The following is a 26887-nucleotide window of genomic DNA, read 5'->3' as shown; positions in this document are numbered from 1 at the left end:
ATGGCTTTATTCAACTTATATAATATATATATATATATATATATTATAGTTTATATTTTAGTATAATTTTTTTTTTTTTTTTTTTTTAAGTATCCCCAAAAATGTTAATCCGTTGATATGTAAATATATTTGTTTATTTATTTGATTACAAACATATATTATTATTTATTATATTATATATATATATATATAAATATTTTTTATTTTTTTTATAAATATACTAATTTTTGTCAATAATTTTTTTATTTGTTCATAATTAAATATATAACACTAAAAAAAAAAAAAAAAAAAAAAAAAAAAGGAATAATAAAATTATTAAAAATAAATTTGTCTTATATCAAAAGTGTATAAATATTTTTAAACACTCACCAATATATATATATATATATATATTTACAATATGATTGATATAAAATCTATATATTGTCATGTAAAATTCATATATTTTTTTTTTCTAGTGTGGACATGTTAGTGTGCATTTTATAATAAGATAATTTAATTAATATAAAGGTAAAATATATATACATATATATATATTTATTTATTTATTTATTTTTAAAAGTTTGCATTTCTATCTAGACTTGAAAGGATAGAAGAAATTTCCTTTAATGTTTGCTTAATAACAGATACAGGAAGATTAAAATAATATATAGAATTTAATTTATTTTGTGATGAGAAGTTTTTATTATTTTTGAGATTAGCAAATCTTGGAGTTAAACCTTTTGGTACTTTAATATTTTTTTTTTCTTTTATTTTTTGATTTTTTTTTGAATTGATTAATATACCAAGTTCTTCAAAATGTTCAATAGATTGATCCATAGTATTTCCTTCTAGAATATCTTTAATATAACTCGTTTCTGATAGGTTACTACATAAGTTTCTAAAACCTTTTTGTATATCTGTATATGTGATTTCAATATTTTGAATTTTATTTTTTAATAAATGTTCATGTTCTTCATCTTGATAATTATTTAAGTGTGTATCATTAACAACATTACAAGATGCATATAAACATAATTTTTGTATTAAAGGTAAGCTTTTAATTTTTAGAAGAATATCTTTATGTTCTTCTAATGGTATTTTATCTGTAATTTTTTTAATATCTGTAATCATAACTGCATTATTATTATTATTATTTGATGATGAATAAGTATTATATTTGTGTTGTATATTTTGTATTTGATTATTAATAATTACATCAAATGTTAATAATTTCTCGATATCAATATTATTTAATATATCTTCTTTATCTTCAAACTGATGCATTTCATTATTTATTTCATTTTTATATAAAACTTTAAATGGACTTTCATAATATTGTTTTGGTGTATAATCCCCGAAGGTGCAAAAGGATCTATTATCATCACTATTATATTCATAATTATTATTATTATTATTGCTATTATTATTATTATTATTATTTTTATTATGATTATTTGTGTGGAAATGTTTTCTAATTAATATTTCACTCAAGGTTTCATTATTATTTTGTATTTTTATAACTTCTTTTCTTAATGTTTCATATCCAAAGGATGATTCATTTTTTAAATCTGTAAATTTTAAATACTTTGCTCTATTATAGAATCCATTATCATTTGTATAATCTTTCAGATTTGGCATAGGTGTAATATTTTCTTCAATGAAAAAATTATCAATAGTAGTATCATTTTTAAGATAATTATTGTCAATAAATATATTTGATGAATCATCTATATTTATTTCTTTATTTATTTTACTTTTTTTTCTTGTATTATTAGGACTAGTATTATAATAATTGTGATCATTTTTATTTTCATTTGATCTTTCATTATATGACAAATCTTGGTCCAAATGATTTAGTCCTCTTTTTTTTGTACATGTTTGTTTATCATTATTTTTATTATCTTGTTCATTGGAAGCATGGTTTCTTCTTGTATTTATATCTTTTACAATATTTTCATCATTTAATAAAAGATACAAATTTCTTTTTTCTTGTTTATTAAATATTTGATTCATCATAATTTCTTCTTTTAATTTTATTAGGTTTTTTTTTCTTTCTTCTAGATCTATAATTTTGTCTGAAAATACTCTTAATATAGCATCAAAACATGATCGTATATCACCGTTACGATTTGATATTTGTCTAACATGTACATTTAAAGATACTCCTTTAAAAAGTTTATTGACCAATTCTTGTTCTAGTGCATCTAACTTATTCTTTATAATATTCATAAATTGTTTTTCATTATATGGTTTATATATAATTCGATTAATTTTCATATGATTATAATCTTTTATTAAATCTAAACTATTGGCAATACCTATTAGAATAATTTTACTTTTAGGATGTTGAACACATTCAAATAAAGCTTTTACAACATCTTCATTTTGATTTCTATTTTGTGTTTTTGTCTTTAATTCTAATCTAACATTTCTAGTAGCAATAAAATCTAATTCATCTACAATAACAATTTTTAAATTATTTAATTTGCTAGTATAATTGATAAATAATTTTTTTACTTCTTCTAATCCATTCAAATGATATTTTTCTTTTATATTACTTAAAATATCTTTTTTGTCTTTCTTCATAATTTGTTGTAATATATCTACAAAAATATCATATGGTCTTTCACAATTTGAGCATGAAACATAAAAGTAGGAAGAATCGATATGTTCATATTTTTGCATTACTTTATCAGTTTGTGTTTCATTTTTATTGACACTGTTGTTATTTCTTTTGTTATTATTTTTAATGTTCTTGTTTATATTATTATTATTATTATTATTAATATTATTATTTTTGTTTTGGTTTGAGTTTTTTTTTTTTTTATTTTCTTTTTCTATAGCTATTTCATTAATTATATAGAATATACTATATGTTTTACCTTGTCCACTTGGTCCTGTTAAGAATATACCTTCTCCTTGTAATTTATTAGAACACCTGATTAATATTTTTCTAATTTGATCAATTTCTTCTTCTCTTCCTACATCACTATTAAAATCTTTAGAGTCTAAAAGAGTTTTTGATTTATCATAAAATTCTATAAATGTATCACATTCTTTGATATCTTTCATAATATTTTCTTCAATTTCGTTTAATTGATTAACTGAGCTTTCTATTTTTTTTATATTATTTTCGATAGTTTTATTATCAATATGTGGTACATTAATTGTATTTATATTTTGTCCATTTATAGTATGATTATTTTTATATTCTTCATTTAGAACATTTATATTATTTTTATTTTCCTCTTTATTATAATCATAATTGTTCTGATTAATATTTATTAATTTGGTGTCTTTCTTTTTTGTTTTATCATTCATTATATTGTTCTTTTCTTTATCATTTTCTTTTTCTTTATTACTGTAAATATCCTCTTTTGTATAATCTAATTTGAACATTTTCTCTTTTAATTTTGCATCTTTTTCTATTATTATATCCTTTCCTTTGTTATCACTTTTTTTGTCATCCACATTATTTTTATTCGTGCGTAAGCAGGAAGTATTCTTAACCTTCATTTTTTTTTTAATTTATAGCACACCTGGGATTGTAAATATAATGATAATATATATATATATATATATATGTGTATATATTTATTTATTTTTATCGACACAACATACACATAACATAAAATATAATTTAATCACAAACATATAGATATTTATTATTTATATAAATAAATACAGTTGTTTCTTTTTTTTTTTTTTATAATTAAATAAATATCAAATATCACAAATATATTTTAACTATATATAAATTATAAGCTCTTGAAAATGATTATAAAAACATATAATATCTTTTATAATAAACAAATCAATATATAAATATAAATATATATATATTTATTCATTAGTCTCTCATTAATATATATATATATATATATATATATATATATATATATCTAATTATATTATCTCTGCTATTTTTTTTTATAAATATATAATGTTAAATTTCCAAATGAAAAAAAAAAAAAAAAAAAAAAATATATATTCTTGATAATGTTTAAAAAAAAAAAAAAAAAAAAAAGACACACAATATGAAATAATAAGAAAAAAAAAAAAAAAAATTTATCTTAAAGGATGAAAATAATTATTATATGCAATAATATTTATATATAACAAAATAAATATTATGGTATTATAAAAATATAAAAATATAAAAATATATATGTGAATATATATATATATATAATATTTAAGATGATGATCTTTTAAGATTTATTTATATAATATTCTGATATTTTTATAATATAAAAATATATATGGTAATAATAAATATCAAACATAATATTCTTTAAATATATATATATTATATATATATATATATATATATATATATATATATATATTTTATGATGTGTAAAGCTTATTCATTAAGAAGGGTCATATAAACATGTAAATATATTATTTATATTTTATCACATTTTTAAAAATATCATATATACTATTTCACTCTCCATATTATTAATATTGTTGGAGAAAAGAATTAAATTTTTTCTATATAAATTATTTAAAGCAGTAAAGCAAAATAATATAAAATCTTTTTTATAAATAAAAGTTTTTCAGCTTATTTATAATTGTAGGTAATATGCACATATATATATATATATATATATATATGTATATATTATATGATTAATAGTTCCTATTTTTTAAATTACACATAAGGTTATCTAATAAAATATTCTTATACATTTTTTTAGTAAAGTTCTTCAAAATGTAAAGAAGTAACTAAATACATATTAAATTAAATCAAACTAGGAATATTATAAATATAAATAAATATTTATATATATTATATTTTTTTTTTTTTTTTTTTTTTTTTTTTTTTTTTTTTTCTGTTTGTTTCTTAAATATTATGAATCTGTTGTTATACCTAAAATATGTTTTATTTTATTTTTTTTGTACACATTTATTTTTTCTCCATGTGATAACAAAACATAATTTAAACAAAGAAAAAGGATACATAATAAAGAATGATTATAAATATAAAAGGAAAAGGAAACATAATAATTTAAAAAAAAAAGCTTTTTTTATAATATGTAATAACTGTAGAACAAATAATAACAAATTTTATATTATCTTTAATAAAAAGAGAGGTGAAAATATATGTAATGTTAAAAAAAAGAAAGCATTTGGATATTTACATTTAAATAATAAGGATCATGTCGAAAAGAATAATGTTGTAAATAATAATAAAGAAATAGAGAAATTATTATTAGATGTATTAGGTGATCGTCCTAATTGGTATGATTCAAAATATTTCTCTCCTGCAAAAATTAATTTATTTTTAAGATTGAAGGAAAAAAAAGAAACATATAATGAACTATCAACATTAATGCATTCATTAAATTTGGGTGATGATATTTTTATAAGAGCTTTGAAAAAAGAAGATCAAAATAGATTAAGACATTTTTTACACCCATGCAAATCTGGAGATTTTTTAACAACAGTAAGAATAGAAGATGAAAATAGAGGTAATGAAACATTAAAAGAAGATTATAAAATAGATGAATTTAATAGGAATGATAAAGGTTTATTTAAAAATATGAAAGAAGATGTAATGATTGAAGCACATGAAAATTTAGCATATGAATATAAACATTACCCTCTAAATGATGATAATATTATTATTAAGGTTTTAAAAAGATATAGAGAAGAATTTAATATAAGTGACGGAATAAGATTCTTAATACATGTAAATAAAAGAATACCAATATTTAGTGGTGTTGGTGGTGGTTCATCTAATGGTGCTACAGTTTTTTATTTCTTAGAAAATAATTTTTATAAATATTTTAAAGGTGATCCTTTAAAAGAAAATGACTTCTTAAAAACTATAGGAAGTGATATATCCTTTTTTAGTAGTTCAGGATTTGCTTATTGTAGTGGTAAAGGGAATAATGTAACCGATTTAAAAAATATTGAAGCAAATATAAAAGACAAAGATATATATTTATTTAAAATTGATGATGGCTTATCATCAAAATTAGTATATAAAAATGTAGACTATAAAAAAATAATACAATATAATCCAGTGAATTTATTAAAATGTTTAATAAATAAACCAGAAAATGATGATATAATTAAACAAATTGAAGAACAAGAAAAAAATTTTGCCAACACTTTTATTCCGTTAGATAACAGAGATAATTTACAAAATTTATTTGTTAATGATTTAGAACATTCAGCATTTTATTTAATTAAAAAGTTACAAGATTTAAAAGAATATTTAAGAAATCAAAATATCTTTGATGTTGTATCCATGAGTGGAAGTGGGTCTTCTCTATTTGCATTATCAAACAAAAAAAGTCAGACCCATGAAATTTCTTCATCGTTTCAAAAAGAAGGAATTAAAAAATTAATAAACGATATAAAGATAAAATTTAATATGAATGTTAGGGTTTATTTGTGTGATGCTCTGCGAAAAGCTCATAATGCTTGGTACGACCCTACCAATCTAGCACATGAGTTCAAGTGAAAATTGTAAAAATATATATATATGTATGAATATATATATATATATATATATATATATATATATCCTTATAAAATAGGTTTATATATATGTTTATTACAAAATATATATATATATATTTTTTTTTTTTGTATCTTTATAACATATTTTTATTTACTTTAAAAAAATTTTTTTTTTTTACTATTTTTTTAATTTTTTTAATTTGTCTTATATTATCATTATATATATATATATATATGTCTTCATTTAATATTATGAATAATTTTAAAATTTTTAAAAAAAAAAAATAAAATATGAATATTTTAAATAAATTGGTATTTTTAAGGTTTATTAAAAAAATTATAAAAATAAAATAACAGTTATAGTAAATGATGTATATAAAGGGAATATGGTATATATATATATATATATATATATATATATTATTATTATTAATTTTGTCTTTTTATATTTATAAATCTTTATGTATTTTTTTATCATCCAAATTCAGTTTGTCCATAATTTTATCAACTTCTTCAACATTTTCTTGAGTATTTTCATTAGGAATATTTGTATCTTCATTATTATTTTGATTTAATTCTTGTGTTTTTTTCTTTCTCCTTCTTGATGAATATCCTGCATCGTATTTTTTTTTACTAAAATCTAAATTGAATTTCTTAATGCAATATGCTAATCCGTATTTCTTGACAGTTTTTAATCCTTTGGCACTTACTTTCATTTTTATAAAACGATTTTCTTCCTCAAAAAATATTCTTTTGTTTATTAAATTGAGTCTTTGAATTCGGTGAGTTCTTACACCTGACTTTGAAATTTTACGAGCATTCCAATTATCCATTTTTCCAAGTATAGCACACCTAATAAATATATAATTATATATATATATATATATATATATATATGTGTATGAAAACATATGATGGTATTACACTATAATTAATTAAAATAATATGACATATATCATTTTATTTTTTTTACCTTCTTATGGGTAGTTTTATTTCTTTATGTGGTAACATAGTCACTTTGTTAATTCTTTTATGAGCTCCAAATCCATAATGTTTTTTAATGGATGAGGGTCCTGTCATTCTATATTTTCTTATCTACACAAAAAAAAAAAAAAATATATATATATATATATTATATATATTGGCACGTATTTATTTTCTTGTTTGTTTTACCGCTAGAGCTTCTTTGTGCCTTTTTTTTGTATTCAGTGCAAATTTAGTAACTGACTTGTTAAGATTATTATTATTCTTAAACATTACATTTTTTTTAAATAAAGATATCACTATAAGGAAAACGAAAAGGAATATAAATTAAAAAGTAAAAAGGATAACATATATAAAATTAAAATGTTATGTAGTATTATGGTAACTGGATAAAATTAAATAATGTATACATGGATATAATATATATATTGTCTTCTTTTTAAAGGTTTTCAATTTATTACCATAAAAATAATTAGGATATTTTAATATATTATTCATTCCATTTTTATTAATCTATTGTAAAGAGAAAAATAAATAAATATATATATATATATATGATATATGTGATATATACATGTGTACATATATTTATGTTTTCCTAATAGACAATTTAAAATAAATGTGATTCATTAAAACATTATATATACATCATCATAAAAAGATATGGTTATACTTCTCTTATTTTATTTTATTTTTACCTGAGTTAATATGACTTTTGGAAATATAAAGTTAGAGTGAATTGTTATATATAATATATATACATATTTTATTAATTTATATATTTTATTTTTGCTTTGCATTATTCTTTTTTTCTATTTTTTTGTTTGAAGGAAGGAGAAGATATAAATGAATCTTATTTTCTTATTATTATCATTTAGAAAAAAAAAAAAAAATACACACGCACACAAAAAAATAAAGAAAAAAAAAAAAAAAAAAACAAATAAACAAACAAATTGTAATAAAATCTTTATAGATATGTCAACATCATTTTGTAATTATATTAATATTAAAAAAAAATATATAGTAATGAAAAAAAAAAAAACAAAAAACAAAAACAAAAAAGAATTTTTTTACTATGTATTATTATATATTACAATGGCTTAAAATATAAGTAGCCTTTTAAACGAATTCTCATTTGTTTTACACTTTATTCGGATTTAAAGAATATTATATTATTTTTTATAATAAACAAATGAAAAAATACAGAAGAAAAAAAAAAAATAAAATAATAATAAAATAAATAATAAGGGAAAATAAAATATTTAAGATAAAAAAATATATTTATATAAAATATATAATATATATATATAATATATGTATATAATACGTACTATACACTATATTATTATTTTACTTTTTTCTGATAAATTCTCTGGCCTAATTACATATTTTTTGATTAATATATACCTTAATAATTTTTTTCTATTAAATAATATTTTGTTTAATAAGTATATTTCAAATTAAGATGAATTCATAAAAAAATATATATATATATAATTATATTATGATAAAATATTGAAAGTTCCATAATTATAAATTTACATTTTAAGAATAATTAAATATTTGAATTTTTTTTTTTTTTATCTTTTTAAAAAATAATAAATAAATATATATATATATATATATATATATATATATATATATTAATTATTTGTATAACAAAAAAGTTGTTATTTTTGTACTTTATTTTAATTCTTGTTAATGTTTTAAATTAGTACCTTTTTATTATAACCTTATAAAAAAAACTAGGGTTTTTTTGTTGTTATATAATATAAACCTGGGTTTCATCAGAACAAGAAAATTGTATATTAAATAAATAAATATATATATATATATATATATATTTATATATATATGTATAATGAAAAATATATTAATTTTTAGTGAATAATTCAAAATTAAAAATAAAAATATTATACATTCTTTAAAGTGAAATTATGGATAATCAAAGAAACATGGAAGATGCTCAAAATGCTTTAGGGATGATGATATATCAGATTTTAAACAATGTATATATATATATATGAATTTTTAATATGCAAATAAAACAATATATTATATATATATATGTGTATGTATGTATGTTTTATGTGAATTAAGAACATAATATATGTGTTTATATATTTCCTTTCTTCTTTTTTAGCAAGTAAGAAAGACATGTTTTGATAAATGTTTTGGTCAGAAATTTTCTGAACAGATGGGAAAAAATGAGCAAATTTGTTTAGCAAAATGCATGGACAGAATGTTAGCATAAAAAAAAAAATATATATATATATGTATATGTATGTATATTTTTGAAGGATATATTTGTTCTTTGTTATTATATAAACATTTATAGATGAATTATATTTTGTTTACTTTCTCACATTGTATTAATAGTTTAATTATATATATATATATATATATATATATATATATGTGTATTTTTTTTTTTTTTTTTTTTTTTTTATTTAGGTACGAAACACATACTATTGTAACCAAAGCGTCTACCGAAATTTCCCAAAATTTAAATATGGATACAAATTTTTAAGTTAATAATTCAATATTTAAAAAAAGACAAAAACAAAAATATATAAGTTTTTTTTTTTTTTTTTTTTTTTTTTTTTAATATGATAATTTTTATTTATTGTTAATTAGATTTAATATATATATATATATATATATATATATATATATATATATATTCATTTATTTATATATATATTGATAACTTGTTTGAATTAAAAAAATAATAATAAATACAAAATATATGTAATTTATTAAATAGAATATATATAAGAATACCAAAATAAGGTTAAGATTAAAATAAAATAAAAACAAATGTATAATATCGGATATATAATTAATAAAAGATATAAAAAGGAAAAAAAAAAAAAAGATCAATTATTTTATAATATTATATTTAATTATATTAATTTATATTCATTGTCTCTTATTAATTATGGGATTAAATATATTGATGATGAACAACTTTGACAGACATATATAACATAATATTCATAACATAAATTCTCATTAAAAATAAAAAAATCTCCACATCTACAAAAATAGATAAATGTATTTTCTTCTTTTATATATTCTAAATCTTTTCTATGAATACTTAAAGCATTTTCATATGTTTGAGATATACATGTATTATTATTTTGATTTTGTATATTTTTTAAAATTTCTTCATATGCCCATATTAAGGTAACAAAATCTATAGTATCTTTCTCATCTGATTTTTCTTTTATTAAATTTTGTTTTAATTTATCTGGATGATATATAACAGCTAGTTTCTTAAACTGTTTCTTTACAGTCTCTATATCACAATTTTTTTCAACCTTCAAAATTAAATATGGATCGTTGTTCATTTCGTAATTTCTCATTTTTCCGTTAACACAAACATTTTCTCAACAAATAAATAAACACTAAATAAAAAAAAAATATATATATATATATAGGAATACAAATTGTTTTTTAAATGATAGTTCTTAATTTTATATTTCAAAAAGATTACAAAATTTTATTATATTATAACATATATATATATATATATATATATTTTTTTTTTTTTTTTTTTTTGCACTAAAAGTATGAATATCTTAAAATTTCCTTCAATCTTTTTTTAATATATAATTTATTTAAAAGAGAATATAAAACTATATATTATACAATATATATATATATATATATATATATATATATCTTATTATTATTTCTTCAAATGGATTATAGATTCCTTCAATATATATAAATAAATAATATTATATTAAAATGAAGAAAAATGAATTACTTTTATAAAGAAAAAATGTAGTTCCTTATATATGAATGCATACAAAATGTAATGTATATATATTATATATATATATTTATTTATTTATTCATAATATGAATATATATGTTCCCATAAAAACGAAATAATGTTTGAATTATTCATAATATTAATATATTATTGTAATATATTTTATTCGTAATTTTATTTTATTATTTTTTTTTGTTATAGTAATATAGGTTGCCATTATTATATTATATTTTTATTTTTTTTGGTAGCTTATCAAATTTTAAAATGTTGAAAGGATTTATATATATATATATTTATACATGTAAATATTTTTTGTGTAACATTAGATAGATTATTAAATTCATATTATATATCTGAATATCACAACATACAAGGATGATATAAGAAATTGTTTTTTTTTTCGTTAGATATTTAGAAATGAAGTATATAATTTAATATTTATATATTATATATTATATATACCACATATTTTTTAATATAACCTGACCCCTTTGAAGATATAAATATGATATTTTTAAACTGTAAAAAATATGGAGGGGGTGTTGGAAGGAGATTGTGTATGCCTAATTATAGTGGTAGTAGTGATAGTATTTATAAATATAAAAAGTTTGTTTTAAAAAAAATAAATCATAAGTATGAAAATGTATTATTATTTGCTGATGTGAATAAATTAAGAAGTACAGCCATTGAACTAATTCGTGGTATGAAAAATGAAGATAAAATTAATAGAGAGCAAAAGAATTATTCATTTAAAAAATATGAAGGAATGGAAAAGAAAAGGAAATATCATGTAGAAGAAAAAAATATCTTAGATGAAGAAAATGAAGATGACATGATGAATAATATTGAAAATGAAAATAATATTTATAATGAAAGTAATATTTATAATGAAAGTAATATTAATAATGAAAGTAATATTAATAATGAAAGTAATATTTATAATGATAATAATATTAATAATAATGTAAATATTTATAAGAACGATATTCTAACTACATCTGAGAAAGAATTTTTACCATTAACAAAAAAATTATCCTTCTGGCAAATATATAGTATTAGGGTTAAAAAAAGTCTGCATTTATTAAATGCCTCTGATTTTGCTCTGATTCTTCAATCCTTCCATTTATATAACAAGGATACAGGTAAAAAAAAAAAAAAGTAAATTAACATATATATATATATATATATATATATATATATATATATATATTATATGTATATATTTATATGTATACATATCATTTATGTATGATTATTATATTTATTTTTATTTTAGGTGTATATGTGGCAAGTGTGAAATGCATAGAAAATAAAATTCCTCAAATGAGGGGTCCCTCTTTTGTTGTTCTGCTGAATATATTAAGCAGGAGGTTAAAAAAAAATAACTATAACGAATTTTTTGAAAAGATGATGAATTTCATACCTAATATTTTATACGAGTTAAATATAAAAGACATGAATAATATTTTAAATAGTTTTTATAACTTAGATATAATGAATAATAAAGTGTGTGAAATTATGTATCCTAAAATATTATATAATATGGATAATATAAATGATGCCCATTTATTATCTTCCCTATGTTATATATTTTATAAATATAATTTTGAAGATCTACATTTTTTCGAATGCTTAAAAAAGAAGAGTTTAAAGCTTATGCACACTTTTGATGCCCAAGATTTTTATAAATTCATATTTTCTTTATATAAAAAAAATATTTGTGTAAAACAAATTATAGAGGAAAAAAAAAATGATATATCCACGTTTAAGAGTTTTTATAACGAGGAACAGAAAATGTTTTTATCTGAAATATGTAATATGAATTGATGTAGATAATAAGTGTATATTTTTTTTAATATTATATAGAATTTTTTTTTTTTTTAAATAATATTATTTTTTTATTTCATTATATATATATATATATATATATATATATATTTTTTGTTATAAATAAGTATACTTAACAATAATACATATAAATATATAAATATATATATATTTTATATACATATATTTAAAGATGAATCATAATATAAATATCTTTTTGTATATTTGCAAAAAGGAGAATGATATAAAAGCTAAAAAGGGTATACAAAAAAAACTTATACCTACAATAAATAAATTTAATAAAAAGATTATTATAAAATATGTTTTATATGACTGTAGGAATAAAACTTATATGATAAAAAAAAAATGGAAAGTACATTACATTTTAAATAAAACGAAGAAAAAGGTTAAAAAAAAGAAAAAGGAAAAAATAATAAAAAATTTAATACATGATGAAATGATATATAATAAAAATAATTTTGATAATGTGCATAAAGTAGATAATAAGAATGTTCATCTTAATAATAATATTTTGTCTTTTAATAAAAAAGATGGATGTCCTAAATCAAGTTATAGAATTTTATTGCAAACAATTGGGAAAAATATTAAAAAATTTAAAAATAGCACTATAATAAATACAGGTATATTAATATATACATATATATAAATACATATATATATATATATATGTGTACATATTCTTTAAGGGGTAGACACCAACAAACAGGAAAAAAATGTGTTCTTCTATGGTTTCTTATTTACAAAATACTACAACAAATGTAACAGATTGAAATTATAAAACATTAATACATGTGATACACTTAATAATAAAAAAAATATTATTTATTGTGTGATGTTTATTAATTAAGATGTTATATTTACAATTTATAGATAAGAGAGAAAATGAATTAGTTGTAGAAAAGTGCAGTATTTTTGAAGAAGACAAAAGAGTGAAGAAACCATACGAGGTGTTTAAAAAATATGAACATATTACAGATACATCTGATAAGGAATATAAAAATAGTTTAGATATAGATGATTGTATGAGAAGAAAAAAAGGTTTAATATTTGATATATATGATTATATAATGAAAATGGGATATAAATGTAATTAAAACAAAAATATATATATATATATGTATATAAAATATTGTGCTTGTCATATTTTAATAGATAGTATGAATTATTTATTATTATTATTATTATTATTTTTTTTATTTATAGATATAAAAATATATCTATCTTCGTGGTTATATATAAATGAAAGAATTATTGACTTGGGATGGAAGAATAAAATAAAATGTAAGAAAAAGAAAATAACAAAAAAAATAAGAAGATATAAGAAAGTGACATTTTGCCATCGATGTTTTATCAAAAAAACGTTTGATTATAAAAATCTGAGATATCCTCATTGTTGTAATAATCTACCATCTAAGGAGAAAATAAAAACAAAGGATAATTTAAGAAATAGTATAAAAAAGATAATAAAAAAATTTATTAAATATATTTATAATAATAATAATAATATATTATATAAAAGAGATATATATAATATATGCTTTATTTTTCAATATATGATTTTAACAAATGAGAAAAAAAAAATGTTTGTCTACTTAATTAATTTTCCTTTTTGTAATATATATAAGGATAATATATTTCATAATAATAATAATGAGAAATGTTTACTATTTTTATTTCATAAAAGAATTTTAAAATATTTAAAAGGTATTAATGATTATACAACATTCTTATTTCCTTTTAATAATTCAAAAGTTTGTCAAATGGGTTTAAATTTAAAAAAAAAAATGATATCTTTTATAAAGAATAAAAAAAAAAAATCATTTTTAGAAAATTGTAAAAGAGAAAAATGGAAGAGAAAAAAATATAAAAAAGTTAAACTGAGTAATATTAATTTTTTGGTTAATATGGTAAATAAAAGAGAGGAAAAAAAATATAATTATGCAAGTGATAATTACATGAATAAAAATAATATATTACATGAAAAAGAAAAAAAAAAGAATCATATGATATATCATAAAAAGGATATTATTTTCCATACACATATGTTTGAATTATTCGTGCGACTTATATTTGAAAATACAAAAACGTATTTTACCATTTTTATAAACGAACAAACATATGATAATGAATTATATAAAAGTATATACTATTTAAATTTATGTCAAATGATAGACACAAAAATATGTCTAACAGATAGTGCAGTGATGGTTACAAGAGTGCAGAAGAATATAAAGAATAAAAATAATGACAAGGATGACAATAATAATAATAAAAACATTTTAATGTGTGGAGAACAAAATGATTTGATAGCCACACTTGTGAGACAAAACGATATATACAAAAATGAAATCCAAGAAAAAGATAAAATGCTATTAAATCTACAAAATGAAATAGAAAAAAAAAATAAAACATTAGAAGAACTAGAAGAAGAAATTCAGAAATATAAAAACGAAAATTTAGATAATATAAAAATTATACAATCATTAAAATATAAAATAACAAGAAAAGATATTCATAAAAATGATAATAATACAAACGAAGCAGGACAGAAGAATAATAATTATTTAATAAAATTATATAATGAAAATAATATTTTAAAGGAAAAACTTAAAAAATTTAATAGCTCTATTAAAAAGCAAGACAGCTCAACAAAATTGATGATAAAACTGGAGCATAACAAGGAAGACAATCACAGTGGCATAATTAACATCACAGATGTAAAAATATATATATATATATATATATATATATATTTATATATATGTGTGTATAATATATACATATTTACTTTTTATTATGGAAAAAATATACATATATTTAATAAAATAAAATGTAAATAATTTATATTTAATAAATATAAATATTTCATTCTTAGAAGAAAGATGACGATCAGATAAAGAAAATGAGTTTTTTTATGAAAGCCTTTCTAGATGCTGAACAAAAATTATACGTAATAATATAAAATGTATAAGAGTTATATGGTGTATGATTATATATATATATATATATATATATATATATATATATATGTATTTATTTATTTATTTATTTATTTATATATTTACTTATTTTTTTTTTTTTATATATTAGACAGCTGATGTTGTAATAAATACTCAAAAGGAAATAATGACAAAAATGAAAAAGGAAAGAAACAATTATTTGGAAAATATAAAATCTAAAAAACTGACCTTTGTAATATAAAATTATGAATTACAGAAGAAGAAAAGATTTAAATATATTATATATTCTATGTGTTGTATATATTTTATATAATTTTTACATATCAACATATTTAGAAGAAAGAATTGGAAAACTCATTAGATTTTATCTTTTCGTTATGTGAAGACATACGATCCAAAAAAGAAAAGATATGCATTACTAATAGGATGAAGAATTTAAAAGATTGTATATATGTAATATGATAAGATCTTTTAAAAGTAAAGAGGACATTTCACTTAAAAGATATTATGTGTGTGTATATATTGAAAATATATCTTATTTTATTTTATCTTTTTTTTTTTTGTGTGTAGGATTTTTTAAGAGAATTTGAGGGAAGTTATTAATAATTAGGGTTCTCATGTTATTTATTTAAAATATGTAATGAATAATTGTTATAATTAAATAATGAGGACATAATAAAGATTTATAAATAAATAAATAAATATATATATATATATATATATATACTTTAATGTCGTCATAATAATATTTAAAATATACACTTGTTGAATGAACCTTCACAAGTGTGATATAATATTTTTGGTATTAATTTTTTTTTTTTTTTTAATACACTTGTAAAATGTTTAAAATTAATGAGTAAATCCAAATAATATATAATATATATATATAAGTATTATTCTGAGAATGTATAGTATAGTATATATGTTTATTATGTTTTAATCTATTATATTAAAAATTGTAAAAGTAAAAATAACACAATAAAAAAAAAAAAAAAAAAAAAAAAAACATACACACATATATATATATATATATATTTTTATTTTTTAGTTTGAGCAAAAGTTATATATGAATATAAAAATAGAACATAAGACTAAAAGAATAACAATACATTTAGTATAGAATAGAATAGATGATTTATTTGTTTTGAAATTGATTTTAATAATTTGTTGATCATTAAAAGATTGAATATATAAATATATGTTTGATGAAAAGTTAAATGATGTTTCAAGAAAATTATGTAGAAGTCTTTGTATATTTTTTTGTTTATCTACTTTTATAAAAGCAAATAATTTATTGTTAATATCAAAATAGAATGATGAAATATAATTTTGAAAATTATTACATATATATTCATTAATTATTAAATCATTTTTTTTGTTTTTTGTATAATTTAAGATGCATGTATTTCCTTCTATAATATTATATAGATATTTTGTTATTTCTATATTTATATTATAAAAAATATTAATAAAATAAAATATTCTATATATTTTTTTAACTTTAAAATTTTCATTATTTGATGTATTTCTACTAGATATATGTGGATATATAATATTATCCTTATTTTTGTTTGTTATATTATAATCATTGAAATATGTTGAATTATTTTGTTTAGTATTATGTGAATTTTTTTCGAAGGTGTATGTGTCTTTATATATATCATAAGTACTGTTACTACTGCTAGTAGTACTACTACTATTACTATAATTATTATGATTATTATTTTTATTATTGTTGTTGTTGTGATTTGTATTATTATATGTATTAATATACATATTATCATTTGATGTACTTTTTGTTTTATCCCTTTGAACTGGATACTGTCCATTTTCTTCTTTATATGGAGATAAATATTTTTGATATTTATCTTTAACATCTTGTATATATTCATATATCCCTTTTTTACTTTTTACAGTTTCATTATTTCCATTATTATGATTATTATTATATATGATCTTTGATTTTAATTTTTTTTTTAAAAAATTATTCAACAAATGGCTGTTTTTTTTCTTTTGTACTATAGCTGACTGGTCATCATAATATTCATAGCGTCTACATTCAATAATTAATACGTTACTATATATTTTTTGATTTAATAAAAAAAGAAAATTATCATATATTTCATTGTCCTTTACATACATCTGACTATTAAAGCATAAACCTTTTACTAGTATAGTATGTACTTTTTCGTCTACACTTGCATAATAGAAATGATCATTATATTTAAATTTTTTATTTAAAGGTATATATTCTTTCGTTTCATCATTAAATAGTTGTATATTATCTAGATAAAAATAAGATGTGAAATTATCATTAATATGTTTGTTTTCTCTAATAATATTAATAGTATATGTTTTAATATATTCATAAAATATAGTTATTGTAATATTTTTATTTTCATAATGTTGTTCAAGAGAAAGAGTATAAGGGATATCATAAAAATTAATTTTTTTATTATTTATATGAATATAATATTTCTTTAAATATAATTCATCTCTTTCAAGAGATTGTGATATATTGTTAACATATTCTAAGGTATTTTCTTCATAAAAAGGTTCACTTTTTAAAGATTCATTTTTATATAGAAAATCTTCCCATATATTTAAAAATGGGCTAATGTTAATTTCTTCATCATTAACTATTATATTGTATACATAAATATTTTTATTAAATATAAAAGAAGAATTACTAATTAATATATTACTAATATATATATCGTGACATTTAATATAATACCTTTTATATGAAGAATGAAAAAACAAAATGGACATGAAGAACAAGGACAAATATTTCAAGCTTATAAATCCCATTATTATTATACGATATTGTTATATGTTAAATATTGTACTAACCAAAAAGAAATATTCAGAATATGGAAAAAGGAGGACATTTTTTTTTTTTTTTTGAAAATAAATGAATAAATAATATGTAAACGCACATATGTATAAATATTATATATATGTGAATATTATATAAATCATTGCAATTGTAGACTTTTTTTTTTTTTTTTTTAAATAAATGAATATATATTACATAGAAATAGGAAATATATTTGGTAATGTTCTTTTATAAGTGTACAATAAAATTATTATATGTATGTAATGTATAAATGTATATATATAAATGTGTGTGTGTGAATTAATAATTTTGTATGAATTAATAATTTTGTATGAATTATATTATAAATAAATAAATATATATATATATATATATATATATATATATATAGCTACATTTTAATATACACGTATAGATATTATTCCTTTTTTTTTTTTAAAAATCAAATAGGTAAAATAATGAGATACAAAAGGGATTTAAAACATAAGAATTGATAAGAAATATATGATTTTCAAATTGAGTTTTTTAAATATCTATATGAATAACATTTTTGTATTTTTAATATTATATTATATATTTATAAGAGTACAATTTGATCTCATTCGTTATCTTATATTTAGGAAAATATATATATATATATATATATATATATTAGGTAAATATCTTATATATTACATTTAAAAAAATATTTTCTACAAATAAAAAAGGGTACCCTGTAGGATATTATATGGACTATGGGTTATTTTTTTTTTTTTTTTTTTATGTATATATTTAAATATATGATAAAAAAAAAATGTGTACTTAAAAAAAAAATTATATATACATAAATATATATATATATATATATATATATATACATATGTATATATTTTTTTTTTTTCTTCAAAAACATATATGCAAATAATTATTTATCATTTCATATATATTATAATTTGTGTACGAAAAAATAAATTATCCTCATTAAAAAAAAAAAAAAAAGAAAATATGTTTAGAAGAATGTGTTTGTTTTTTATTTTTTTATGACATAGAATTATAAAAATAAATATATATATTATTTATATATATTATAAAATTTCATTATGACAAAAATATTATATATATATATATATATATAACTACAAAAGGTATAGATAAATTTTATTCGTTTAAATATATATGTCCTATTTTTATATTATTGTAGTTGTTATTATATAAATATAAATATATATATAATATATATATTTTTTTTTCTTCCCCAAATTTATTTTATTAGTTATAGAATATTAAAGTACAAATGTTAAAATAAGTCCCATCAGAACAAAATTCAAAATAAAATAAATATATTTATAAAAAAATATCATAAAAGCTTTTACATTAATTTTTTCTTTTTTTTTTTTTTTTTTTTTTTTTTTTTACCTTTTATATATTATTTATGACGTTGGATTTTATAAAAATATATTATTATATATATTATATTTATTATATATGTTTATATATTTTATAGTATATATTTTTTTAACTTTTTTTTTTTATTTGCATGCGGTGTTGCTAATATAAAAAAAATAATTTATAGTTGAATATATATATATATATATATATATATAATATAATTATAATAAAAGTATAGGTCTTGGACTTCTAATAATAAATATTTAAAATATTTGTTCTTAAATTTATTATATATATTATATATAATATATATATATATATATATATATATATATACATATATAGAAGAAAAAATTTTATATTTTTTTTTATATATTAATTTATTTTATGATACATATATATTATATCTATATATAATATATATATAAAATAATAATATATAAAAATAATACAACATATTTAAATATTCTCGTGACGTTTTTCAAAAATTATTTTTTTAATATAATAATATATTATATATATATATATATATATATATAACCGAGTAGTATTCTATATATATATTAATTCATAAAAAAAAAATTCAGACTAATAAATATTTTATATTTATATTATATATATGTCACTTTTATTTTTTTATTTCAAACATATATAAAGATATATTTATATATTGATATATATTTATTTATATTTTTTTTTATATTATTTTTTTTTATTGCGTAAATGTAGGAAATATTATATTATATATAAATGGATTTATAAATAAATACATATATATATAATAAATTATTTCTATCTATATCTATGTATAAAAGAATAATATTTTGTATTCAAAATTATTTATTTATATATATATTTTAATATATTTTGAAGTTATATATAAAAAAAAAAAAAAATAGGCATAATTATATATATATATATATATATAATAATTATATAATATATATTTTTTTTTATATATTTATTATTTTATTATTATTTTTTTTGTTCTTAATTTTTTATTTAAAAATGGTGTTAAAAAGTTCGTATATATTTTTCTTTCTCTTTCTTGTGATACTTAATTTTAATAACGTTGTAGAAGGGGAGAATGAAACTACAACTATCGAAAATAATCCAGTAAATAATGATAATATTGGAAGGTCAGGACCAAATGATAAAAACGAAAATATTCAAAAGGATGTAAATAATAACATGGGTATGAATAATAATAATAATAATATCAATAACAACAACAATAATAATAATAATATAAATAACAACAATAATAATAATATAAATAACAACAATAATAATAATATAAACAACAACAATAATAATAATTTAAATAACAATAATAATAATAAAAGTGGTAATGGATTTTCAAATTTTTTCAATAAACTTTTTGGAAAAAAAAAAGATATGAAAAAAGAGGGAGATGCAAAAAATGAAGAAGATTTAAATAAAAATAAGAATATTGAAAATAATAAGGGGAGTGCTTTAAGTTCTAATGTAGAGGGTACAAAAAATCAGGATAAACCAAGTGACAGCCATAATAATAATAATAATAATAATGATGATGATGATGACGATAATGATGATAATGACGATATTGATGAGATTGATGAAAGGGAGGATAGCGATGATAATGATGATAATGATGAAAGCGATGATAACGATGATAGTGATAGTAACGATGAAAATGATAATAATGATAATAATCAAGAAGATACCAAAAAGGAAGAGAATAAAATTAATTTTACAGAACAAAATAAAGAACAAATTAAAAAACAAAATATGTTTTCAACTAATAATAAAGGAGTAAATAAATATAATATAGATAATGAATTAAAAGAAGTAGATGAACTTTTGAAAAGTGATAATTATATGTTAAGCAAATATCATGTTTCATTTTTTAATAATTTTGAAGAGGATACATATAATAAGAAAAAATTTATACGACCTTATGATCTTAGTATGTTAAAAAGTATATTAATATATAGACAAAGAGTAACAAGAAATTGTGTTAATATTTTTCAAGATTTGGATGCTGTTTTTGGAAAATGTTATAATAAAGATGATGCTAAATTAAGTATTACTCGTGATAAGGTTAAAAAAGAGTTAAGTAGGAAAAATAAAAATTTTGTAGAATATTTAATGGAAATGTTAGAAAATACACTTAATCGTATGAATGATGATTTTATTAATAAAGATATATTTGATTTAAATAATTATGTTAAAGAATTTGAATTAATAAATTATTTATTAATACATGAAGATTCAGATATATTTTTAGAAACATATAATTTAATAAGTGGATTAAATTCAAAGATAGAAGAAACATCTATTGAAAAACTTAAAAATGTAATATTAAAAGGAAAACATATTAATTACAAAATTAAGGATGATATTTATTATATCCTTAAAAAGGCATATGCTAAATATTTTAAAATTGATGTATATAAAAAAGGAAAATTATTATATCCAACTTTATATTATCATAGAACTGCATTTATAAAATCTTTTGTAGTTGAATTCTTTAATAATAATAAAGTATGTGAAAATACAAAATGTCCCCTTAATTCAAACTGTTATGTTATAGATGATGAAGAAACATGTAGATGCTTACCTGGATTTAATAATATAAAAATAGATGATGAAATGAATTGTGTAAAGGATGATACTTTAAATTGTTCTAGAAACAATGGAGGATGTGATATACATGCTAAATGTACTCTTGTTGATAAACAAATTGTGTGTGAATGTAAGGATAAATTTGAAGGTGATGGAATATATTGTTCCTATTCTTTTTTTAGTTCAATACATAATTTTATTTTCTTTTTTATATTATTTATATTTATTTTTATTTTATAGTCTAGAAAAATTTTTAAATAATAAAATAATAAAATAATAAAATTTTTGTATTTTTTTTTTTTTTTTTTTTTTTTTTTATCATACCGTAAACATATCATATACATTATATATATGTAAATTTCAATTTTTTTTTTTTTTTTTTTTCTCCTAAGAAAAATAATTTTACATAAAAATATTCATATGATTAAATAAATATATATATATATATATATATATTTAACGTTAAAATAAATTAAGCATAAGAACTCATAATGTTTTTTTTTTACTTTATAGTTAAAAATATTATTATATCTGCATTTGATAGAAAAAAATATTAACTATACATACTTACATATATATATATATATATATATATATATATATATATATTTATATACATATAATTTTATATTAGTTTTATAGAATGAGAATTAATCTTGTTCTATATGCTTTAACATATGTTCAACTTTTTTTTATCAAATTCTACATTTCTTAATAAATATATTGCAGTCATTGTGGTTTCATTTTTATAATTATCTGTTTTCTTCATTTTATGAACAAGTGATTTATATAAATGTGTATGATATTATAAGGTATTATATCTATTTTAATATTGTCCTTCCTTATTTTCATGTTTAATGCAATTTGTTTTGTCTTTTTTTTTTGTTCTTTTTATCTCTTTTTTTTTATTTTTTGAATTTATATATTTAAGGATATACGTGATATGATTGTATTTGATATGATTTTATTTATTATAATTTTGGTAGTAGATCCTTTTTGTGCTCATATATTTGTGTAATGTTTCATATTAATAAAATTGAACATGTTAAAATTTTTATTTCTATATATGTTATGAGTTTGTGTATGGTCTAAAAGTAGTAAGTGGCATGATTTTTATAAAAACATTAATTAATTAATTATATATATATATATATATATATATATATATAGTTATATAATTTAAGATATAATGTTTTTTAATATCTTTTGTGTATTCTACGAATAATAAAACAATTGATTTTGTTAAGCATGCTTTTAATTTATTTGTTCCATTTTTATGTATATTTTCCAATTATTTGTCAAATCAATAACTTAATATATATATATATATTATATAAACATTTTGAGTGTGTCTTATTTTTAGATTTTGAAGGATAGTAATATGAATAAAAACCTGTTCATAGGTCTCGTGTTATATTTTGTAAAAGAACATTTATTTTTTGAAAAGGATATTTGTTAATATAAAAATATATAAATATATATGTATATGTGCTTATATTATTTTTTTATACTATTTTGTAGATATTTATTAAATATAGAATAATGTGAAAAGAGGATAAATGAGAAATTGTGTACATATAATGGGAATTAAAAATACAAGAATAAATATTTAACTATTTCGAGAACATTAAAATGATATAAAATATATATATATATATATATATATATATTTGAGTTTTTTTGTATATATTTTTATTATATATTTTTCAATTTTTTTATTTTATTTTATTCTCTTTTGCATTCATTACAACAGAACAAAAATATTAATTTTAGTCATGTGCAATAAAAAAAATTTTATTATTCATTTTTTTTTTTTTTTTTTTTTGCAATTTGCTTAATGTTTTTAAATAAGCATAATCTTGTTTTTTTTTTTTTTTTTTTTTACTGTTATAAAAACCATGCATACATGTTTGTCTTTTTTTTTTATTTTTTATTATATTTTTATAAATATATATTATATATATTGAAATTAAGACATTATTTATTTGATAACTGAAAAAATAAACGTTTGGTTAAGAGATTAAAAAAATTTTATAAAAAATTGTATATTTTGAGCAATCGTCATATAATTAATTTTTTTTTTAAGTGTTTGAAAAAATAATATATATACAACCGTACAAAATATGTACTTTATTTTTGATACTTATAATTATTAAATATATAAATATATATTTGAACATGGCCTAACATATATATATATATATATTATTTATATTTTTAGTATATATAATTTTTTTTTTTGTCTCATTTGATTTGTTTTGTAGTCTTCCATAATAAATAAATATATATATATATATATATTTTTTTTTTTTTTTAATTTTTGTGTATCCATGGGTAATAGCTGCAAGAATATTATAAGAACTCGACGGGAGAATTATTCTGCCGATATTTATAACGAAAGATTTGATTTTCGAAAGGATGTGAATTGTCATGTGGATAAACTCAAATATTTTAATGATATATATGTTAAGAAAAAAGAAAAATATGATAATATCAAAAGAAAAGAAGATGATAAAATATCCTGTTCTTCTATTGATGATGATTGCTATTTAATTGAAAATAATACAGTTGGTTATGTTGATGAATTATATCATATCTTAGGTAATAAAAAACGCATTACAATAAAAAAAAAAGTCGATGATAAATCAGATATGGAAGAATATCTTATAATAGAAAAACATATGAAAGTTAAAAGAAAGAAAAAAAAAGCAAAGGATAAAAAATATAAAGAAGAAATCGAAAAATATATAATCAAAGATGAACAGAATAAAATGAGTGAAAAAAAAAAGATTAATCATAAAACAAAAGATAAAATGATAAAATATGATAAAGATAATATATATGTTGAAAAAAATTATAAAATATATAATAAAAGTAAAGATGATCTTTTCATTTTCCCTTCACAAGATAAAAATAATAATAATAATAAAAAGAATGATAATAAAAAGAATAATAATAAAAAGAATAATAAATCCAGATCTCATTCAAAAAATACTGAAATGGAAACATGGTGTAGTTCATCAAATGATAAATATGATATTTTTGAACAAGACAGAAGATATCTCTTAAAAAAAAGAAAAGAAAATACTGATATGAAGAATAAGGAAAATCATGAAAAGGAATCTCAGCATGATAATTCGAATAATTCATCAGACAAGAAATTTTATAAGACGAACAAAAAATATAAAGACCCATTTGAATAATAAAAATAAATAAATAAATAAATATATATATATATATATATATACTATATTTTAACGTATTTAAATATACAATCCGAGATATAAATCAAATAAATAAATATATATATATATAATGTAAATATGAATCTATTTAAATAAATATATATTTTTTTTTTTTTACATTTTTATAAGATACTGTAGCCTTTTTAATATAAGATGCTATTTAAGCATTTCATTTACTTTTGTTTTATTTTGACAAAATTGTAAGTAGCACATATATATATATATATGAGATTTATTTGTTTATTTATATGGAATATTTATATTTTGATCATTTATTTAATATTTTTTTATTACATATTTTAACAAGTTAATAAAAAGGTTATAATTATGCAAACGTTAAAGAAAAATATATATATATATATATATATTATATAATAAATAATTTAAAATTTTAAAAAATTAACAAATAAATTAAAAAAAAAGTATATATATATATAATAATTAGATAATTATTTACGCATATAAAATGAATAAATTTAAAAAAACATTAGAGAAGAAATGATAACATCATCTGAAGAAAAATATAGGAAATTATAAAACAACAATTCCATATAAAATTAAAAAAAAAAAAAATAAATACTTAATAAATTTAATTTATTTTTCACTATTTTTTTAATGAAAAGAATAAATAAATAAATAAAAATATATATACATATATGTAATGAATTTAATTTTAATGAATGTGCCAATTTATTTGACATAATTTCCCCCAACAATTTACATATATATATGCATATGAGTAACTATACTTATTATAATATGGGATACTTTAAAATTGTCATTATATAAT

The 26887-nt window shown here is 17.1% G+C and overlaps 10 protein-coding genes across 10 annotated transcripts; 6 read left to right on the top strand and 4 right to left on the bottom strand.

The window, feature by feature from the left end:
• Nucleotides 1-555: 555 nt before the first annotated feature.
• Nucleotides 556-3498, bottom strand: PADL01_0502100 (conserved Plasmodium protein, unknown function; the record flags this gene model as incomplete). Its single annotated transcript, XM_028685375.1, has 1 exon — nt 556-3498. One exon carries the CDS (start codon nt 3496-3498, stop codon nt 556-558), a length of 2943 nt encoding a protein of 980 aa, XP_028536880.1.
• Nucleotides 3499-4840: 1342 nt separating this feature from the next.
• On the top strand, nt 4841-6460 carry PADL01_0502000 (4-diphosphocytidyl-2-C-methyl-D-erythritol kinase, putative; the record flags this gene model as incomplete). The annotated part of the gene is made up of 1 exon (XM_028685374.1): nt 4841-6460. One exon carries the CDS (start codon nt 4841-4843, stop codon nt 6458-6460), a length of 1620 nt encoding a protein of 539 aa, XP_028536879.1.
• A 448-nt stretch (nt 6461-6908) lies between these two features.
• Nucleotides 6909-8243, bottom strand: PADL01_0501900 (50S ribosomal protein L28, apicoplast, putative; the record flags this gene model as incomplete). The annotated part of the gene is made up of 5 exons (XM_028685373.1): nt 6909-7311; nt 7433-7554; nt 7633-7742; nt 7905-7956; nt 8142-8243. 5 exons carry the CDS (start codon nt 8241-8243, stop codon nt 6909-6911), a joined length of 789 nt encoding a protein of 262 aa, XP_028536878.1.
• A 1137-nt stretch (nt 8244-9380) lies between these two features.
• On the top strand, nt 9381-9973 carry PADL01_0501800 (mitochondrial inner membrane TIM10 associated protein, putative; the record flags this gene model as incomplete). Its single annotated transcript, XM_028685372.1, has 3 exons — nt 9381-9452; nt 9587-9687; nt 9898-9973. The coding sequence occupies 3 exons, from the start codon at nt 9381-9383 to the stop codon at nt 9971-9973; spliced, it is 249 nt and encodes an 82-aa protein (XP_028536877.1).
• A 409-nt stretch (nt 9974-10382) lies between these two features.
• Nucleotides 10383-10796, bottom strand: PADL01_0501700 (DnaJ protein, putative; the record flags this gene model as incomplete). Its single annotated transcript, XM_028685371.1, has 1 exon — nt 10383-10796. The coding sequence occupies one exon, from the start codon at nt 10794-10796 to the stop codon at nt 10383-10385; it is 414 nt and encodes a 137-aa protein (XP_028536876.1).
• Nucleotides 10797-11732: 936 nt separating this feature from the next.
• PADL01_0501600 (conserved Plasmodium protein, unknown function) lies at nt 11733-13054 on the top strand (the record flags this gene model as incomplete). The annotated part of the gene is made up of 2 exons (XM_028685370.1): nt 11733-12369; nt 12504-13054. The coding sequence occupies 2 exons, from the start codon at nt 11733-11735 to the stop codon at nt 13052-13054; spliced, it is 1188 nt and encodes a 395-aa protein (XP_028536875.1).
• Nucleotides 13055-13247: 193 nt separating this feature from the next.
• Nucleotides 13248-16638, top strand: PADL01_0501500 (conserved Plasmodium protein, unknown function; the record flags this gene model as incomplete). Its single annotated transcript, XM_028685368.1, has 8 exons — nt 13248-13695; nt 13762-13833; nt 13946-14161; nt 14279-15792; nt 15951-16025; nt 16166-16267; nt 16372-16488; nt 16606-16638. 8 exons carry the CDS (start codon nt 13248-13250, stop codon nt 16636-16638), a joined length of 2577 nt encoding a protein of 858 aa, XP_028536874.1.
• A 441-nt stretch (nt 16639-17079) lies between these two features.
• On the bottom strand, nt 17080-18846 carry PADL01_0501400 (conserved Plasmodium protein, unknown function; the record flags this gene model as incomplete). The annotated part of the gene is made up of 1 exon (XM_028685367.1): nt 17080-18846. The coding sequence occupies one exon, from the start codon at nt 18844-18846 to the stop codon at nt 17080-17082; it is 1767 nt and encodes a 588-aa protein (XP_028536873.1).
• Nucleotides 18847-21250: 2404 nt separating this feature from the next.
• On the top strand, nt 21251-23092 carry PADL01_0501300 (ring-stage membrane protein 1; the record flags this gene model as incomplete). The annotated part of the gene is made up of 1 exon (XM_028685366.1): nt 21251-23092. One exon carries the CDS (start codon nt 21251-21253, stop codon nt 23090-23092), a length of 1842 nt encoding a protein of 613 aa, XP_028536872.1.
• A 2090-nt stretch (nt 23093-25182) lies between these two features.
• On the top strand, nt 25183-26055 carry PADL01_0501200 (conserved Plasmodium protein, unknown function; the record flags this gene model as incomplete). The annotated part of the gene is made up of 1 exon (XM_028685365.1): nt 25183-26055. One exon carries the CDS (start codon nt 25183-25185, stop codon nt 26053-26055), a length of 873 nt encoding a protein of 290 aa, XP_028536871.1.
• Nucleotides 26056-26887: the final 832 nt, after the last annotated feature.

This window comes from Plasmodium sp. gorilla clade G2 (assembly GCF_900097015.1).
Source record: "Plasmodium sp. gorilla clade G2 genome assembly, chromosome: 5".
NCBI lineage: Eukaryota > Apicomplexa > Aconoidasida > Haemosporida > Plasmodiidae > Plasmodium > Plasmodium adleri (nom. inval.).
The sequence above is the reverse complement of the archived record's forward strand: the minus strand, read 5'-3'. Positions and strand labels throughout refer to the sequence as shown.